Source organism: Harmonia axyridis, chromosome 4 (assembly GCF_914767665.1).
Source record: "Harmonia axyridis chromosome 4, icHarAxyr1.1, whole genome shotgun sequence".
Classification (NCBI taxonomy): domain Eukaryota; kingdom Metazoa; phylum Arthropoda; class Insecta; order Coleoptera; family Coccinellidae; genus Harmonia; species Harmonia axyridis.
In genome coordinates, this window is record NC_059504.1 from 38,936,657 (window position 1) to 38,958,750 (window position 22,094).

Here is a 22,094-nt window from a genome sequence, read left to right on the forward strand (position 1 = left end):
TTTGTAGTACCTCCTAAAAAGATTATTCCATAAGAAAATCATTTACTGATGTAGAGAAAATTCATATCTATGAGAAAAATTCATATTTTCTTTATTCGTGAAATATATCAATGTTGTGCAAAAAAATTATCAAATAATATTAGATTCAAGCATGTTGTGTCACTGATATAGAAATTGCTTGTAGTTATATTTCTGTTTCTACTCTGCATCTATATTTTCAGGTTAATAATAACTTTTTCCGAAAGAGAGAAATTCGTATTTTAAAATTTTTTAACAAATATTATGTAACACAGCTGAATTTACCCTTTTTTCCAACGCAATTTTCAAATATAATTATTTGAATCAACCTGCACATGTGCAGTTCAATTTATGTAACAAAAAAATCCTGTGTTATCTTCAGCGTGTTGATGGATTGAATTTTAACTTGTTAAACTGTGTTAACTGATGTTTATATTTATGTTAGTATGTTTTTTTTTCTCATTATGTAATATTGCTGAATGTGTTTATATGACGTGCCATGTAATTCTTTCTTGATGGCGAATAAAATTTACTATTACTATTACTATTACTATTACTATTACTATTACTTCCCGCTAATGAAAGATAAGTGTATAAATATATTCTTAGTACGAGTTATAAATTCAGTGTTGTTTTTAATCTTACCCTGATTAGTATTTATATTTATATATTTGTGAGTTCTTCTTTGTGCTTGAGACAATGTCCTCTAATAGTCAGAGTTCCGACATGCTCACAATGCGAATTGGTGAATACCTATTTCTATGTCGTTATCAATCTGTATTTCAATTATTCCTAAACATATAATACTCATATATACAGGCTCCTGCAATAGTGTGTTTGGCTTCCATAGTTGCCAAACCAGATGTTTTAGAAATTTAGTTGAAAAGCATCTCCTTTGTACTTTCGATTCTGCATCTCTGGAAATTATTTTCTGATATACAGGGTGTTACAATTACATAGATATTTTTCTATGTAATTGTTGATTTATTTGGAAATGAACATATATTTATGTATTTATTTTTAATTTTGCATGTCTGGAAATTATTGTCTAATATACAGGGTGTTCCAAAAAAAAATATTCAGCAAAAAAAAATGATTTATCAATAAATGAATAAACATCCTAATGCTTTTCAACTAAATTCCTAAAACGTCTGGTTTGGCAGCTATGGTAGCCTAACGCACTATTGCAGGACCCTGTATAATATTCTCTTCCCTTTGAATTAAATTTTCATATGTGAAATTCAATCGGCTGTGATTCGTGAAATTCAATCGGATGTGATTTGTGAAATTCGAGCAATGCAAGTTTAAAATAAAATTGTCATTTCTATTGATGAAGGCATTGAATAACTTGTATATTGCGTGAAAGAATTATTGAATTGGTTTTGGCTGATATTTGATATAAATATAATAAATTCAGTCAAAGTCTGAGAGGAAAGAACAGGGTATTCAAAATTCAGCAAGATTTCAGGTCGATTGAAACCTCTTGATACAAGTGATATAATGATTTTTAAAATTATTATCATATGTATAGCATTATTATGACCGAACTAGTTACTAACTTTTGACTTGTCTTCCTTTAAATTCAATTTTTGATATCAATAATATTCTCTTTCAACTTTAGTTCACAGGTATACCAGGTGATTTTTCTGAATTGAATCAATCGAAGAACTCATGGAAAAATGTTTCGATAAAAAATTCATGGTTTTGAAGGGGAAATCCACTTATGCTATAATTTCTTCCATTTCTCTCACCCTTGAGGGGGGGGGAAGAGGGGCAATTTTTAATATAACAAATGGGAACAACTTTTTTTTTCTGCAGATTCGTATTCTATAATTCTATTTTTAAATGTTCTAATTTGATATTTAACAACTTATCAATCTGTAATTTCAATTACTCTTGAACATATGTATAATACTATCATTTCGAACTTCGTGAATAAGTTATTGAATTGGTTTTGACTGATATTTGATATAATTTATAATAAATTTAGCCAAAGGCGATGAATATCTAGAACAGAGTATTTCAAAATACAGCATCAAGATTTCAGGATGTATTTGTTTTTTCCGATCAAAATAAGAAGTTTCTTTCCATAAACATGTGTCCGCATACGCTTCATTACCGAAGTACCTATAAAGCGTTAACAATTCAAGAATTTTTTAGGTTTTTCTTCATAGCTTTTTCAGTTTATGAGATATTAAGATCAAATTTGAAATTAAGGTTATATTTTAGGGTTTACGTCATCCACATCCTTTTTCGCCTCAAATACTTTTTCGTAGTAGGTCGCTGGTGGATTCTAACATATATACTTACTTGTCTCATACATTCTCTGTAATATCTATTATACCAATAAATATTATTATGAAATGAATTTCAATGCATTTTTGAGTTGAATAATTTTTTGGAATTCGCTACATTTCTTTGAAATTTTTAACAAAAAGTAGGAACCTTTTAACACAATGAAAACAAAAATTTCTATGTGTTTGGTTTGTGATCTGAATTACAGAAATCCTTGAAAAAAGTAAGAAACCCTACGAACCTATATTTCAAATTTGATCTCAAAAACTTTTTGGGATTTGTGGATTTTTTTCTTTTAAGGTGTTAACTGTTTCATTGAATTTCTGTAATGTTGGAAGAGTTGTCTTTAGTGTATTGCTAACATTATTTGTATATTTTTGTAGAGGATTATTTTTCGACATATGCTGTCTTTTCTGACATTACAAGTCCCGCATTTTTGTCTGCTTTCGTTAATATAAGGTTGTTATCAGTCCTACTTTTTTGTATTGATTTTATAGTTTTTTGAATATATTTATTATTTTTAATTTGTGTTTGGTTGCATACTCTTACCTTTGTGTTCTTATAGATTTTCAAATCATCTGCTATATCTTCTGCTATTCTAAGGTATTCCGGGTTGTTTTCTACTTGTACTTCTATATCAACTGACGTCCTATAAACATCTATAGTTTTAGGGATTGGTGCGAATTTGTGTCCTAGGTTTAAAATTCTCAACTCGTCTTCATTAAAATCAACCTCTGACATATTAGTAAACCTCGTATGAAATTTGTGGTTGTTCGGTGTTGGCGTTCTTATTATGTCCTAGAATCTTGACCTTGAATGTATGTTCTTGTCCGCTATTAGTTTCCAGAGTTTTGCTCTCCTTTTTCTATCTGATTCGTAGTTAGAATAATCTATGTCTTCTTCCAATTTTTCTATTAAGCTCTGATATTCTATGGTATGCAGGTATATAATTCTTCAAATTATTTCAAATAAAACAAAACGATCCATTATTAATAAATTACATAAGATCGGTATCATAAAAACCATCCAAGAAAATAAAAAACAAATAAATTTTTCAAATGAAATGAAATTGAATTAAATATCTGAGCACTACTTCATCTCGGAACACTAATATAACAATTAAGCATAAATTAACACATCATGCCAACATGACGCGATAGTCTCCAACCAAATCTCAACCCAACCTGAGACGTGTATTTTATTTATTGTATGTATTTATTTGGACGACACAACTCTAGAAAAATATTAAAACTACATAAGAACAATAAGGAATATGAATTGTATTATGTATATGTATTTTGAAGGTTTATATTTCTGTACTGCAATAAGGAATTTAAAAAATACAAATTTATATTTATTCGAAAGGAACTTGATTGAAGAGATTGCAGACTAGCAGTAAATAATGTTCTCTTCCTCATGAAACATTCAATTTTCATATTACGAAATTTGATAGTATGCCAATAATAAAATTCTTATCTTCGTACAAAGATTCAAATATACAATAGAATTGTCATTCCTACTGCTGAAGGCAATGAATTTCTTGTATAAATGTAATTTTTAAAATTATTATCATCATGTACAGCATCATTATTATGACTCAACTATATACTAAATATTATCTTTTATTTCTTTAAATCCAATTTTTGGTATCAATGATATTGTTTATCATGTTGTTCACAGGTACACCGGGTGATTTTCTGATTATTAATTATGAATTATGAATTATTAATTATCAATTATGAATGAGATTATTTCTCTCAAATTTGAATCTATCTGCACATGCGCAGTACAATTTTTGAAACAAACAATCCTACTCTCGCTTAATGTGAAATAAATGGATATACATTTTTCGTTAGGGTTAGAACTTCAGTATTGTTTGTAATCTTGCCCTGACTAGTGTTCTCATTTATATATTTGTGAGTTCTTCTTTGTGCTTGAGACAATGTCGTTTAATAATCAGAGTTCCGACATGCTCCCAATCCGAGTTGGTAAGTACCTATTCTATGTCGTTATCAATCATCTGTAATTTCAATTATTCTTGAACATATATAACTTTCATTTCAGTTTGCGTGAATTAATGATAGTCAAAATATAGAAAACAGGTTATATGATAGATAGATAAATGATTATTTAGATTCAAATTAATCATGAAATTATATTTTTACATGCATGCATTTTTTTTACATTTTATGCTATTAATTGATCTTGGTGTTATAGTATTAGTCATTTTCTATTTGACGCAATTCATTGAAAAAATATTCGGCTGTTTTCCATGTTTTCTGATTGTGGAAATGTACCCTTCAATTTTGAAAAGAATATATGAAAAAATAGTATGCGAAACTTTTACTTTATTAGAATATTATTTTATGTTTATTGCAATGGAAACTGTTATTTCAGATGCAGAAACTGAAAGAAAGGGATACTTAATGAAAATATTGAAACTCACGATTCCAAAGCTGAATGACAAAAATATTTTGGATAGCAGTTTAATGAGCTACACAATTCATTACAAAATTTACAGAGAGGCCATGGAGCAATTATTTGGCAAGGAAGTAGTTGAGAGGAGAATAAAAGATATGGAAGAAAAAGAAAAGAGAGAGAAAGAAGAAAAAAAACATAAAGAAAAAACCCCAGCCGAAGAATTAGAAATTAGTGAAGCTTTGAACAGAGCAGAGTACTATAAGCAGCTCTTGAATCAAATAATCAGCGGACAAAAAGATAAAAAAGATGCTAATTTGCTGATAACTAACCTCAGCAACAGGGACAAACAAAAAAAGAAACGAAGACATTTGGAATTCACTCCTACTGTACCAAAAAGAGCGTTGTAAACTGATGATTCTGGAGTATAAGCATTTATTTTCAATCCTACAAGTAATTCACCAAAAAAAAAATAAAGTGTCGTTATTTAAATTATTATTTTAGATGATATGCATATTCATATTGTTTATAGTTCTGTTTTAAAATAAAATTAAAAAAATTAAACTATTTCATTTCTTCGAAAAAACTCGGGGAGGCCGAGCAATTAAAAATACATTATGTTATCTTTCCTTTGAATCATTCAATTTCCATATTGTGAAATTTAATGGGATGTGATTAGTGAAATTCTTATCTTTGAAAAGATATTCAAGTTTACAATAGAATTGTCATTTCTATTGCTGAAGGCATAATGAATATTTTGTATATAGTCCTTTTTAAGATTATTATTCCATTAGCAAATCATTCACTAGAGCTGCGAAGAATGATGACATTATTTGATGATTATTTAATGAATTTCTTCTTGGAATTGAATGACACTTGTTCTTGAGAATAATTCTCTGAAATAGAGAATTTCTCATTGCAAGAATGTAATAATGGAAAAATTACGGCGGTATCTGATTTCATTATATTGATTGTATATTATTTTCGTATATATAATCTGTAGCTGTCAAAGAGCTTGTATCAGGTCCTACTAGTACTAGTCAGAATAACGACAACTTTTACAACTGCGTGTTCGACTGTAATTTCTGTGAATTTTAATTTTTCTGTTTGAAAGCCTGTCTGTTACAATTTTCTTCAGGGCTATACATGGTGTAACATGAGCCTAGTGATGAATGCAGGCCTTTCAGAAGAGTAGCTTGTTTTGTATCCTAAGACTGTTAGTTTCGGAGATACAAGGTGATTCATATAAATTCGCCTAAATTTCTGGTCTCCATAACTTGGGAATCAGCTGTACGGTTTTGTTCAATTATGTTGGTTTATTTACTTCATGCAGCCCTTCAAAGTGATCAATATAATTTCAATATTTTCAGGGCAGTACTCAGATTATTGACTTTTTTCCTTCAAGACTTCGGAATCTATATTTTTACACGTTTTAGGGAAAAATCGTTATTGGCTTGCAAGAATGAATTCAAATTTCACTTTGAATGGCACACTATTTTCAAAGAAGTAACAAACGAAAGAATTCGTATGTTATGTAACTTTAATGAAAAACGGTCCTGTTTTTATTCCTTTGTGATAATATTCGATGTAATCTGATAATTTTTCGGATTTTATATAGAATGAAATAAGTTTACATTTTTGAGATAATTTATACCTTTTCATTTCAATTTATAGGATAATATCGAAGGAGAAGTTTCAAAAGAAATTTTGGGAATGAAGGCCTTTGATTCTTTCAAATTTTTTATTCAAGATATTATTTATTGTTATTCTGGGGATTGTGTCTTATATTGAAATATTTTTCCTACTAGCGTAAATGAAACACTTCCACGGAGAGTTTTCGTCTTGATGCCGACTGACGTTATAACAAATTATATTTTTGTGCGCTCAGCTGCATAGAGAAATGCTTGAATTTTATGATTGGCGCATAGAAACATGCCAAAATTTTATAATTGATGCAACTCTTTGATATTTGCGTGCGGAAAAAACCCTTGCTATTCCCTTTCCGCATTCATATGCGTGCGGAAAGTGAATAGCAGGGCCTTTTTCCGCACGAATTTGGAAAAGTACTACTTTCCAAACGTCAATGCGTGTGGAAGGTAATACTCTCGAAACGCTAGTAGAAAAAATAGTAAAGAAAAAAATGCTCCTCAACATAGCTGTCAAAATCAAATATTTCAATTCTAAAATTGAATTATGGCTCGGAAAATACCAATAATGGGTATTTCGATATGATTTTGTGTAACCCACTATCTGAATGACAACTATTCAAATAAATGGATGGATAGGAAATAGTGGCCCTGTGTCATGGCAACCAAGGTCACGGGATCTAACTATTCTCGATTACTTTTTGTGGGGTTATTTGAAGGATAAGGTATATGCCATTGAAATCACTTCGCGGAATCGGGTACAGCAGATATGCCTCGATAACTCTTATAGTATTCATGTATAGTAACCCTCTCTATTTTTGTATGTAGAATCGACTGAAATAATAAAAAATATAGGTTCTAATTTGTAAATCTTGAATTTTGATGAATTTTAGTCGTCCAAGTTCATGATCTTCTGATGAATACCCTTTTCATTTTTTGTCCAAACCGCAAACAATCTTATAATACTACGTATTCGCAGAATTGAAAAAGAAAAAAAATCGAAAAAATCTTTTTCTGCCGAAATTATGCCAAAAAATATGAGTCCTCATACCATTTTTTTCATAAGAATCCTATCAACTTATGAACCGTTGAATTTTGCACCCAAAGTGTGGCATATTGCCGAAATTGTTGTCAAAATCTATCCAATGATGCAATAATATACTCGGTGTGCCATTTGAAATGAGGAAGTAGTCGTCTGTTGCCAGTAAGTTGTAGAGATCTGAAAATATTTTAGGGAGAAAGATCATTGTCTCAAACCCCAATATGCAAAGTTTCAGCTCAAAATTATGATTAGTTTTCCATAAACGTCTAATAGCCCATCCAGGTGAATCACCCTGTATAAAGGCTAGAGGACTTAGCTCTGAAAAGAGCGTCAAAAACGCATAGTGTAATGGACAAATAAAGTCCAGAAATAGACATGAAAACAGGCGTCAGAAGAGGTACGAAAATGGGATAGTGTTGTATAGAGTTTGAAGCGACAGAATACGTGCTTCTGGAAGGAAATGACACAAAACAAAATCTTACTGTCATGAAACACAGCAATAAGCTACAAATCACAAAATGCAGTATGAATATAAACATGAAAGAATTCTCAACCAATATTTTCATTAGTCGAAGATAATAATAATAAGGTAAACAATTAATTGTCTACATGACAGATGTAGACACAACACAAGCATGCATCACATCTGATCCGGATAGAAATATACAGGGCGCGTCAAAATTATGGAACAAATTTATTTTCCTGAGACAGATCAATTTTTGTTTCACTTTTACCAAATTTTTATGCATTTTTGAAGGATTTTTGTTGCATCCTGTGCCATCCCCATCAACCCTCTAAATTTTTTGAATAAGGAAAGTGCAGAAATTTTCAAGAAAAACATTTTTTTTCTTCAAAAATTAGTTACTTCGAAGAGGTTTTCAGTATGTGCACTTTGTTGTTTGAAGCGACTTATTCAAACAGAATACGTGCTTCTGATATAAGACAGTGTCATACATTAATCTTCGGCCATTTTTCACGATTGAGCTTGACACCGATGTGATGAATATATCTCTGAAACGACTGCTGTAGATATTTATCTACACGACATGCCTACTTGATATATTCTCGTCTTGGATCATTATGTTATACCCGTAACCGCGAACTTAATTTCAGTTCAGCACACGCTAAAATGCCGTTTATTGCTGAAGGAAAATGCATTTACATAGATTTTTTTAACAGTTGTCTTATCATATTTTCATATCTTCTCTACATAAAAATAGGTTTTGGGTTACCCTTAACTTACTAATATCTTCCTACTTTGCTGATATCCTGCTGAACCTTTTAAAGTCAATCTTCATTTAATTTTTCGCATATTGCAAAAAAAATAACACATTTCGTGCACAACGAGTTAAAATGATATTCATCAATTTTAGAAAAAAACACATACTTAAATTGATGGGGGAATGGGTATAAAAGAATTTATTTGAGAAAGTGTAGATAAGATGTCGAGAAGTATTTCGTTTTGTATGCGTGTGTCTGATTTCAGCCAGTTTTTATTTTTTTTTAAATTTCTAAAATTTTTCCCTTTGGTATGCTCGCATCCCTTAGGGGGCTCTTTCACAGAGTAGAAATGCTGCCTTAAGTTATTTCACTCAGAAATTGAATTCATTAAATATGAATTAACACATTATTCGGAAAAACACAGGTCCAAGTTTACAATGAATCGAAAATTCTAGATATTCAATAGCTCATAAAATATTGATGCGAAGTGTGCCATTATTTCAAATGAGCTTGTTTGAAAGAGTATCCATTCTAGATTCTGAGGAAAATTTCACTTTCCGAAAATTCGATGTACAGGGTGTTTTACAAGATGTGGAATAAAGAATATAATTTTCTCAGTCCGAACCTGCGATATCGACAAGTCATCAGGTGCAAATATTAGGCATTGGCCTATACTCAATCCCCTCAAATTTTCATGAAGATCCATGCAGGCGTTCAAAAGTTAAGCTAGGGCATATTTCGAACACTGATTTAACCAAAATGCCCCACATCTGTTCTGGAAGCCTGTACAATCATTCGTGAAACATCCTGTATTATAGACCCATCTCATTTGATAAAAGAGAATTATCTCTTGACTTATTCGCATTTATTAATATTAAGACAGTAAGAGCAATAAAAGTTTCCACAAATATAAGAGAGTACTCACTGTAAAATAACCAATCTGCGATGGGACTGACTGCAACACCACACTTATAAACCTTTTGTTGGTTCCCTAATCCAAGAACCATAGTGGTAACGTAACCACCGTAACCCCATCCCCACAAACCCACACGAGTCTTGTCCAAATATTTGTACTTTTCGAACAGATACTGTAAAACTGACATTTGGTCTTGAACTTCTACACCACCGAGCTGGTGGTATAAGGCTTTGTCACTGAGTCCACAAGCACCTCTAACGTCTAATTTCACGTAAACTACATCACTGTGGCTGGACATGTACGTCCCCCAGTCCACTTCGTATTCGTCAGTCACTGATTTGCTGCCTGGCCTGCCATTACTGAAGCAAAAAATAAAAATTAGGCAAGTTCTCTTTTCTGGACTAAAATTAAATTAAATTGACTCTCCTCCTTTGGAATCCATTTCATTGACTTTTGGTTTATTAGTCCAGTGACAAATACAAAAAAGGTGAGTCTGCTGGTAAAAATTCCGAACTTAATGATACTTCTACAGGTTGTTTGGGGGTGTTGTGGGATGACTCTGTCGAGTTATCCAACACGAGGACCATGTGCTTACTTGAGGGCGGCCGAAAAACTTCAACATTTCCGGCCTTTTTTCAGTTTTTGCTCATAACCTCTGAACTAAGTAGTTTTCGAGCATAACTTTCATTGTTAAAGTTGTAGATCATTAAATTCCCTACAATTTTGTATTCACAAACTTTTTCGTAAACCTAATATCAACTGAGATATAGTCGATCAAATTTATAGTCCAGTAGTCAAAGCAAAAAAGGTGGAGTCTGCTAGGAACTTCTACAGATTGTTCGGGAGTATTGTGGGATGAGTAATCCAACAAATGGATCCTGTGCTAACTTGAGGAGGGCCAAAGAAGCCCAACATTTTTGGACTTTTTTCGGGTTGTACACAATCATTATTTTCAATTGATTCTTGGTTATTATTTATTGATTTTACCCAGTCGATCTGATTATTAAAGTTCAAAGTAATTATGGGTTGATAGGAATTTACAGTAAGGTGATAACATGCCACGATAACATTGAAATATCTACTCTCACATAAACATAGGCTTTTAGTTGAAGCTACCTCCCCCCTCCATCTTCCTATGTTCAATATGTCGATATTGATGAGTAATTACTATAATTACCATAGAACGGCTGGTAATTGTTAGTTAGAGGGCCAAAACCTTTGTTTTTTCCCAATTTCTGACGTTTTGAGAAAATTCCTCTAATTTTGATTGGCTGTATCTCGGTTAATATAAGGTTTAGAAAAAAGTTTCGAGAAACAAAATTATAAGGAATTCAATTATCTACAACTTTGAAAATAAAAATTTTGGTCTAAAACTAATTGAGTTGAATGTTATGAGCAACAAAACGAAAAAAGTCCGTAAATGTTGAGATTCTTCATCCCCTCCTCAAGTTAGCACAGGGTCCTCGTGTTGGATAACTTGACAGAATCATCCTACAGCACCCCCAAACAACCTGTAGAAGTTTCATTAATTTCAGAATTTTTTCCACTTTTTTGCTGTGTCACTGGACTTTTCTTTTGATCGACGGGTTTACGGAAAAGGCTGTGAATACAAAATTGTAGAGAATTTAATGAGCCTACAACTTTAAAAATGAACGTTCTGGTCGAAAATTACTTAGTTCAGAAGTTGAGCAAAAAACTGAATAAAGTCCGAAAATGTTGAGGTTCTTCGGCCCTCCTCAAGTTAGCACAGGGTCCTCATGTTGGATAACTTGACAGAATCATGCCACAGCACCCCCGAACAACCTGTAGAAGTTTCATTAAGTTCGGAATTTTTTACAGGTAATAGTATATTGTGCAACAAGTGGGGAAAGTCCAACTTTTCTCGCGAGTGTGGAAGTTTGTGGCACGAGCCTGAAAGGCGAGTTCCGCAAACACACGAGCGAGAAAAGGACTTTCTCCACATTTTGCACACCATTCTTTTCCTACAACGGCACAAATTTCAATAATTCAAGTAATGGACTTGATTCAAATCAAAATGACCTTCGTTGACAGTATGTGCTAATTTATTGCGTTTCCATAGAAACGACTCAAAAGCCCAATTTCATTGGTCTACCAAGCGAGGTGTGGGCAAAGTGCCGTGGGGAATAATATTTCCCACAGTATGAGCAATACAAAGTTTTGAAATTGAGTGAGCTATGAAGAATACGCTACTTTCCATAGCAGTAGAAAAAATGTATTTATCTACTGGACTATACAGGGTGTCCCGGGAAGAATGCGACAAACGAATACCATGAATTAAAGTCATCCTGGAGGACCCGTATCAAGAGGTTTCAATCACCTGAGTGCCTTCCTTGGGGATTTACAGGGTGATGTTCATCTTATGAGTGAAATTTTAAGTTTGATAACTCTTTAACTAGTCGACCGAATAATTTCAAATTTTGGAGTTTTGTCACACTTTCCTATCGCCATCCTTCAATATTTCTGAATTCGAGTGAATCAGATCCGGACTAGGAAAATTTCAGACTTTTCCTATTTTCGTGAATATTGGATCACCCTGTACGTGAACATTATGATTTTTTTCCATTTTCGGAACCACAAAGAATAAATTCATTATAAAAATTCTAAATCTTTGCTCGGCACGGTCATACAGGGTGATCAATAAACATACCCTTATGAGTGAATTTTTTTTAGTTCAATAACTCTTCAACAAATCCACCGAAGAATTTCAATTTTCAAAGTTTTGTCGCCCTTTACTATCGCCTTCCTTCAATATTTCTGAAATCGAATAAATCAGATCCGGACTAACAAAATTTCAGACTTTTTCTATTTTCATGAATATTGGATCACTCTGTACGTCAATATCATAATAGTTGTTCTCGATCAATTCTAGTGATCAATAGTTTTTCTTTCGTTTGATTTTCTACACTCGATCGCTATGCAACGCGAAACACGCAATTTGACCCAAGAGGAATGTGCCCGAGCGGTAGTTTTGCGAGAAGAAGGGTGGACATACACAAGAATTGCACAAAGGTTTGGAGTTTCCCATACAAGTGTGTCCAGAATGTTGCAGCGATTCAGGGAGACAGGTATGAATGTCCGAAGACCAGGACACGGGTAACAACTGCCATTCAAGAACGTTACTTGAGAGTTTCTTCGTTGAGACAACGGTTTGCAACCCCTCGCCTCCTTCAAAATCAGCTTGAGCAAACTCATGGGGTGCAAATTAGCACTCAGACAATGAGAAATCGCCTCAAAGAATATGATTTAAGGCTTCGTGTCGCGGCAAGAGGCCCAGCTCTTACCCCAGCCCATCGAAGGGCGCGTTTGAAATTTGCGAGAGAGCATATCCATTGGGAAGAGGCTATTTCTTAATTCGAGTAAATCAGATCCGGACTAACAAAATTTCAGACTTTTTCTATTTTCGTGAATATTGGATCACTCTGTACGTCAATATCATAATTTTTTTCGTTTTCGTAACCACAACGAATTAATTCATAATCAACATTCTAAAACTCAGCTTGGCACCGTCATACAAGGTGACCAATAAACATTCCCCCATTCACGAAAATAGAAAAAGTCTGAAATTTTCCTAGTCCGGATCTGATTTACTCGAATTAAGAAATATTGAAGGAAGACGATAGGAAAGGGTGACAAAACTCCAAAATTTGAAATTATTCGGTCGAATAGTTAAAGAGTTATCAAACTGTAAAATTTCACTCATAAGATGAACATCACCCTGTATATCCCCAACGAAGGCACTCAGGCGATTGGAACATCTTGATACGGGTCCTCCATGATGACCTTAATTTATGGTATTCGTTTGTCGCATTGTTCCCGGGACACCCTGTATATGCTTAATTTTTTTTGAGATATTTTGACTTCTCATAAATCAGAAAGTCTTTGAATTGGTGTTACATTTACTCACACTTCAACAAGAACAGGATAAGCAGCATCTCTCAGTTCTTCCCGCCAACTTGGGGGTAGCAGCATTTGTACCTGCGCTCTGTTCCCCTGGGGAAGTGGTACTTCCAAGAACTTCTGCTTGGGCAGGGCTAGTTCTTGCAAACGTGGAAGATGTGTAATTCTAGTATCGTACAGCACCTTCAACAGACGGTGGGACGTCGCGTTATGAACGCCTGCTAATGGAAGACCTGGTCCTTCGCACTGAAGGACGTAGTAGGAATGGCTGGAAGAATCTGTACGAGGGCTAACCTGAAGATGTTAATAATTATTACAATATGAAATATTTCGGATTCACATTGAGTTTTGTATTTTACCTAAGGTTGAAGTAACCACATTCAGAATATTCATTCTGAGATAACCTTTAGTTTACGAATAAGGCATCACTGTCTACAGTGTTAAACACAAATAAAGATTGCGTGAATAAGGTTGTGGTTAGGTCAAACTTAAGCTCAATGCCGTATCAAGGGCATGGCAAAGGTGGCACTTGCCACGGGCGCAAAGTCCACAGGGGCGCCCAAAAATATCAAAAGAAAACAATATTGGAGCTTCAGGCGAAATAATTCGATAGATCAAAATTCGGTTTTCATTTTATATACAGGGTGGCCACTTTTTTAATGGGATTGTATTGGTAACTTTTAAGCCATAAGAGTTAGAAGGTCGGTCAAATGGAGAAAACATTGCATGCATAGAAGCATTATCAAGCAGTTCAAACAAATCAAGATTATCAGGGCCGGTTATTGAGATATCATAAGAAAAGTAAATAATGTTATTTTGATTTTTCTTTTTTTCCCACTTTATTTCCAACAGCATCAAAAAATGTTACAGGAATTTTTTATTCGACAGTAAATTGTTCTCAATTTGACGTAATCAGATTTCGTATCCAACGTTTCGTACTCTCTGGGCCATCCTCAACCTCATTTTTTTCAATATCGTTCTGACATAATTTTTCTCTCGAAAACCAAAAAATTCACAAAAATGAAGTTGAGCTGACATTTCATGAGAGCGAGAAGGCATTCGAAAAATTGTTGGTGGTGTTTCTCTACGATCCCACTCTCCAAACTTGTTTCGCAATAACTTTTTCTTTATTCATATTTTACAATAAGTAAATTTATTTTGGATAGACTAATCCATCCTCAACAAATAAGGTCTGTTGTAATTTTTTGCTATTTTTTACAGTTTTTGAAAAAAAAAAACATCAACATATAATACGCCTGAGTAGTGGAGGTTGGAATTATTTTCGACATCAAATTTATCCAATAGGCGGATGTCAAAACGATATTTTTATTGAGAAATGGTACGAATATAAAATGAATGAAAAAAAAACTTCGAAAATGGAGGGCGCTGTCTAACATATTGCCACAGGCGCAATAGTACCTAGATACGGCTCTGCTTAAGCTTGTTAAATACAAGTTTTAATATTACCATGAAGACGATACAACCTAGGGCACAAATTATACAAAGTTTTTCATAATTTTTACCTGAAATATTTAGGATTTATACTACTTCCATCGATTATATTTATTTGAGATAGAATATACTCTTTCGGTTTCTCGAAGGTTCATCACCGCATGAATTCAGAATTTCCTAGGGGACTGTAAAAAATTTTCAGAGATTTGATCTTGTACGATTTAAAAATCTTGGAAGATATTTATTTATTTATGTGGATGATGAACTAAATATTAGCACACATGTTAGCGAAAAAATGTTGTCAACTACTTTGTGACTCGAGCAATGTAATGCGCAAAGCATGTTAATCCGTATTTGCACATTTCTTGGCGTTGTTTAGTAAACATTGGCAATGATTTTCTTTCGAGGAACCTTATTCTTTAAGTTGGTAGAATACAAAAAATATATATACTAAAGTACCTCCATGAAAATACCAATTCGATGAAAGATTTTTAAAGGATAAACTTACCAGTGCATTAAAATGAGTGCAATTACCATACAAATATCTACTACTCCATAGTACATCGGATAAGTCACATGTGATGCATTGAGATTCTAACCGACGAGGATCGTCTGTTGTTGGGTCTCTTACAACAAAAAGATGTCTTTGACCAGGTTTATTTTCTTCTGTTGCTAGGTAGTATCTATGGAAAATAGTGAATTAAAACATTTATGGATTTGAAAAAAAAAATTTACAAATTTGAAATCAGAATGTTCTCCTATGGCTTGGTGTAGATATATAATGGAATAGGGGAAAAATCAACAATTCCATTTTTATTTTATAAGGTGTGTGAATAAGTCTTTCCCGTTTTTTTTCAAATTTTGAGCCTTTATTGTGAAAAAATGGTTACAAATGAATTATTGAAAGTATTGGCCATCGCTAGCTACAACTTTTCCCCATCTTTCTGGCAACATACGAATCCCGTTGCGAAAAAATTCGACCGGTTTGGCCTCTATCCAGTCATCCACCCATTTTTTTGGTTCCTCGTAGGAATGGAAGTGCTGGTCAGCCAGGCCATGCGTCATCGATCTGAAGAGATGGTAATCAGACAGAGCAATGTCTGGACTATACGGCGGGTGGTGTAGGACTTCCCATTTGAGCGTTTCTAAGTATGTTTCCACCGGCTGTGCAACATGTGGGCGAGCATTGTCATGTTGCAAAATAACTTTGTCGTGCCTGTCGGAGTATTGTGGCCGTTTTTCTCGCAGTGCGCGGCTCAAACGCATCAATTGTCGTCGATAGACCTCGCCTGTGATCCTCTCATTCGGTTTCAGAAGCTCATAGTAAACCACACCTAGCTGGTCCCACCATATACAGAGCATGAGCTTGGCGCCATGAATATTTGGCTTGGTCGTCGATGATGATGCATGGCCGGGTAGTCCCCATGATTTTCTTCGCTTCGGATTATCGTAACGGATCCATTTTTCATCGCCAGTCACGATACGATGCAGAAAACCCTTTCTTTTATGTCGCTGAAGCAGCTGTTCGCAAGTGAAAAAACGCCGTTCGACGTCTCTCAGCTTCAGTTCGTACGGCACCCAATTTCCTTGCTTTTGGATCATTCCCATGGCTTTCAAACGCTTGGAAATGGTTGTTCGGTCAACTCCTAATGCTTCAGCAAGTTCTTCTTGCGTTTGACATGAATCTTCATCAAGCAAAGTCGCCAATTGTTGATCTTCAAAGATTTGCGGCCGCCCGGAACGCTCCTTGTCTTCCACGTCGAAATCGCCACTTTTGAAGCGTCGAAACCATCCGCGAACACTTGAATCATCGACACAACCTTCTCCATAAGCTTCCTGAAGCAACCGATGCGCCTCGGCAGCAGATTTCTTCAAATTGAACCAATAAAGTGAAACTTCCCGCAAATGACGTCGACTCGGCTCAAATTTCGACATTTTCACGATTTCAAAAATTTATGATGCGAAAAAATTTCAACTAATGTGTTAGTGTGGAATTGTTGACAGATGAATAAGCTTTGATTATGACATATGTAACCATTAAATACTCGCACAGTATTGGTGGCGCCATCTCTTACAAAAAACGGGAAAGACTTATTCACACACCTTATATATTTTTTTTTATAAGAAAATTGTTTCAACTTAAATTGTGTTCGGAATGGACAATGATAACATTTCGTGAAAAAATAACATAAACACGAGCGTCCAGAATCTCTTGATTTTACGACAATACACTTCTCTCATCGAGTATATAGGTTTTTTAGGCTCCAAAAATAGTGTGTACTGTGGACTGCGTGATAGATTTGAATGGAATTGAAATGTGATTATCTCGTACCATAATGAGAAGTTCAAAATAAGAAAAACATTTTTCAAGGAAAATTAGCCTTCAACCAAAATCTTCGTCGAGGAAATATTTGGAAACTCTTTCGTTCTTGATACTCTTCTTCAATTTCGATTCGAGACTTTTGTTTATGCCACACATTGATTCTACTTTGTCTGCTGCGAATGGGATGTACGGGCTCAAAGCGCGAATCTCTCGCGATTTCTCTGACACAGTCACCTTTTATTATGCATATGTCAGATCAAAATTAGAATACGCGTCTATATTATGGTCTTCTTGCTACCAGGTCCATATTGAGAGAGTTGAGTCTGTGCAGCGGCGTTGTCTAAAACTTTTTTCATATAGAGCAGATGGTGTCTACCCGCCTATCGGTTTTCCACAGAACCTGCTTTTGAGCAGACACTGCATGAATAGTTTGAAATGTCGACGAGAATGTCATTCAGTTGTATTTACTCACAAACTTATGAAGGGTGCCATTAAAGATTCTTGCAATTCTCGAAAAACTAAATTTTGCTATTCCAAGATCAGCCTCTAGAGTTAGAAATACATTTTATTTGCCGACACCTCGAACGAATACATTGAAGTATTCACCTCTTTATAATTTGTGTGATGCCTGTAACACTGTAAGTTCTCACTTGGATATTTTTAATTGTTCAATTTCAAACATCAGATCTTATAATTTTGACTGACTGAGCATTTTTTGTTATTGTTTTTTTCCTCAGAATATGTAATATATGTGTATAAATTATTTTTCCTATGCTCCTTGTTCTGTAGTTGGGTTTAAACCTGTAGAACATTGTATATTAAATAAATAAATAAATTTACTCTCGTTCTAGTGACGTGATCAATATGAAATAATGTATGAATTTTGGAATGGTTTTTTCTTTTCTGGATAATACCAACATTGAATAATTTTCGAGGGTGACAGCTTTACTTCCAGCATAACAACAGGCACAATACTTTCATATAACGTATAGCAATTACTCACATGAGATTAGCGAATGGATCCCATGATAGAATACGGTCGACCTCATGCCTTCCATGACCAAGAACAGCTATATGCTGCCTTGTGACGATAACATGCTTGATGTGTGTGAAGGTTCCTGTATTGCCCTCTCGCACCTGTGCCAGCACCAGGAAGCTGTCTCCATCTGGAGAAAACGTAGGCTGTTCTTGAATTTCCAACCAAGAATGCTCGAAAGCTCTCTCTGTATGGATCTGAAAATATTTGAAGCAGCAGTGATATTATTGCTGGCGGATTTTTTTCATTGTTGGTAGACGTGTTTCCGAGGCCTGGAATGATATTTATTTTGAGGCAGTCGAGGAAACTATACAAGGAACAAAATGAAATATAGCATATTGTATACATGTAGGATCCAGTTACTTATTGTTTCCCTGTAAATAATTGCGATGGTCAACCGGATGCTTGGCGACCTATTAGTTTCTTTTAGTGTCGAGGGCATGACAGTTTCAATTGATTTGCAGGGAACGAATCGTTATTGTACATTATGTAAAAAGGATGTGTTATTCTTCGAGGTGTCGAAGATATGTCAAGAGTTGTAAATCTTGAAGATATTCATTGAGGGGTTGATAAGGTTCGAAGACAACACGGTCGTGCCAGATGGTTACATCTGTTTTCTCGGGTTCTAGTCCTTCTAGAATATTCGATTTCCAGGAATCCGCGAAGATCTTTGGGAACCAGGAACGGCAATAGCCCTTATTGAACTAGGGGGATGGTACCTTCCACTAATGGTGTGGTCAAACCGTGAGAGGTCTATATTCGAGAGAGGGTAGTTCCAATCGGCAGAGAGCACAGTTCAAATTAAACCGAAGACGGGTACAGACGGTACAGTTTAACTTAAGTCTAAGACGGGATACAGAAAAAGTTCGGTCGGTCAACTTAAGACGTACGACGTAAAGACGGTTCGCGGACTAAATTAAGACGAGTCGCGAACAAATTTAAGACGAGACGACCGAAAACTTGAAGTACGACGAAGACGTGATGAACGAAGACGTTTCGAGTAATTAAACTAGAGTTAAAGACGAAATTCAGTATCGTAGCGAGAAACTTGTTAATTGAGACGTAATCAGGATCTTCTCAATACTGAGTTTGTACTGTATGAGTGTGGCTTTGTAAATAGATGTAAATAATTCAAAAGAGTTTAATTATTGCAAATCCAACAAAGTCACGGAGAAAAAGACGAAAGGCCAGGTAATCGAATCATACCTCTAGACGATCGATTAACCAAGCCTACATACATGAAATTTATGCAGTCATTTCGATCTCCTTAAGAATCTAGACGAAGTTTTTGGTTTTTACGAGATGTCCATTTCATCGAAATGAATGTTTCTAAATATGAAAAGCAGCACCGTAAAATTGAGATAAGAGGGGTTCATACCACGTGGCATTCTAGTGATCTGCCAAAGTTCAACTATTTCTCCCTCTCCTCAGCGTTTTTGAGATCTCAGCACTTTTGAGGATGAGTAAAGCAATCTCAAACGTTCCTCTGATTTACCATCTTTTTTCACTACATGCAACAATTCGAAATACGTTTTTACGTCTTTATTTTTTAATTTTAGAAGAACCGTTTTTTCAGCATTCAACGAGACTTCTCGTTCGATATTTTCATGTTTGAGTTCATTAAAATAATAAATGTTCGGAAAGTTATATCATGCATATGCATATACATATCTTCAATAAAAATTGATTTCATTCTTTTTTTTCGTTCCAAGAAAATTAATAAATAAGGACTTTCCGCAATGACTAACTTAAAACGAATATTAGTGAAAATTTTATATAAATCGGTGATCTCTAGCGTAAAAAAAGCTTACTAATTTTTGAACTGATCACTGAAACTATATAGACCCCTCTTGAGTGAAAGCTGGATATTGCAAAACATCAATTCACTCTATTCAAATTCAACTGAATATCTGTACTTCTTTATGAAATAAATGAAATCGAATGTTGCTTGAAAGAGAACAATTGTAAAAATTTACCAATGTATTTGTACTCCTCAACTAATGTTTATCGTTGAAACTTTTTCAAATAGAGTGAATCATACTGAAATACGAAATTGCAAATGATATTTCGTTTGCAAATTGAATTTTTGAACTGCATGGTTTTTTCAATTTATATTTTCGATTCTATACCTTGTGTACTTTAAAGAATGAAACGTTGTAGATTGGAGATTCGATTGAACACAATTTCCGTATTCAAATTAACTGACTTCAAACAATTCTTATCAGATTTTAATAGTTTTTAATCGAATTTTCGAAGTTAAATCGCTCCACATTTGTTTTTTCTGATATAAAACCCTGGAATTGTTCGATGAACAAAACAGTTTTTAATGATTGAGTGCGAAGAATTTGGTTCGCATTTAAATTATCATCACTGAAAATCGGAAAATCACATTTGATGAACTACGAACTTACTTTGATGCACATCAGAATTGAAAAGTATTTTTACTACACGTAAAATCATAAATGAAATAATACAAAAATTGCGGACTTCATCAAATTAGTTTTGGTTTATTCAAACGAAACTTCCACCTAAAAAAAATTCGTGAAGTATGTATTGAAATGTGAACATATGGCAGATGAACAGCTTTCGTATCCATTTTTATCGTAGATAAGCGATGTTGACGAACTTTAACGTTCCAACTTTGGCTTCTCCTTTTTTTCCGCTCCATTTCTATTGTTGTCAATATTCTGTTTTTGTACGAGAGAATATCAGTTGAACCACCAGTTCCGAATAAAAGTTTTCTGCGGTAAACATAATAAAATCCTGGAACTCTCCCAAATGTGGCTGAACGAAATTTTAATCAGAGATTTCATTCACGAGATGAATCTATGGCATCGAACTTCCATCTGAACTTTATAGTTGGATAACCTTTTAAAAATGCAATTCCAACTCATCTATAAAAATGTAATCGTGTTTCATATGTTTGTCGACAATGGATTTATTATTTGTTTTAAGATATTTGTAGATGTATCAGACAGTTAGGTAACATTGTGCAGTTAGTTTTTTCTTTTAGGTGAATGATCAGTAAATGCAATGAAAATGTGTATTTTATTCATAAGCTATTGGAATAAGCTGCAGGAATTTTTTGAATCAATTATGTGTCTTCCAATTTGAAATTGATAAGGCAACTAGTTTGTATTAAAATAATTTATGTGCACCAATATAGGAGAATTTTATTAGGTGTGCTACTAAATTCCCCCTGTTTGTCAATAGATGGCTCGAGTAGTGAGTGCTGGTCGATTTAGATATATCCAGAACATCATGAACCAAGATTAGACAAATGATAACCAAACTGTTTCAACACATTGGCAATTTTGTTTTGGTGTCATATACTTTAGATTGTGTGAATATGTCTGATTTACTGCCTTAAAACTTTCGAAGACGCTGAATTGGGGGTATTGCTCGATGAGGATCCGAGGCAAACCTAAGAAGAGCTTTCAGGAACATTTTTTACAATTGAAAAATGTTCCTGGGAATGTAAGTATAGAAAACTTTTATACAGATGGTGCTTTGTATGTTCTGGGGAATCTTTCATGTTCATTTGTATCTCCAATTTAGGAACAGTCTGTATAGTGTATAGTTTTAAAATTTCTAGTATGTTGCAAAATGGTGAATGCGCGAGGGATTACCCTTACGTGTCTAGTACTACACTTTTTCATTTCTTGTAGTTTCGTCGTATCTGCTACCGACTGCATATTTTTTCATAATGATGTGGTATAATGAATCATCAATTGAAAATTGGATGATTTTCATAATTTTTTTATTGAAATTAAAATTTTGAACTACTGGATTAGCAAATGCTTAATGTT

General features: G+C 34.1%; 1 protein-coding gene across 11 annotated transcripts in view; it reads right to left on the bottom strand.

Annotated features, from left to right (window-relative positions):
* LOC123679072 (dipeptidyl peptidase 4) overlaps positions 1 to 22,094 on the bottom strand; it is a 362,978-nt gene that overhangs the window by 143,606 nt on the left and 197,278 nt on the right. For all 11 annotated transcript variants that reach the window (XM_045616439.1, XM_045616441.1, XM_045616438.1 and 8 more), the window contains 4 exons: positions 18,253 to 18,482; positions 15,435 to 15,609; positions 13,482 to 13,768; positions 9,566 to 9,915 (listed from right to left, as the gene is read on the bottom strand). In XM_045616439.1, coding sequence (XP_045472395.1) covers positions 9,566 to 9,915; positions 13,482 to 13,768; positions 15,435 to 15,609; positions 18,253 to 18,482 — 1,042 coding nt within the window. The remainder of the gene's footprint in view (positions 1 to 9,565; positions 9,916 to 13,481; positions 13,769 to 15,434; positions 15,610 to 18,252; positions 18,483 to 22,094) is intronic.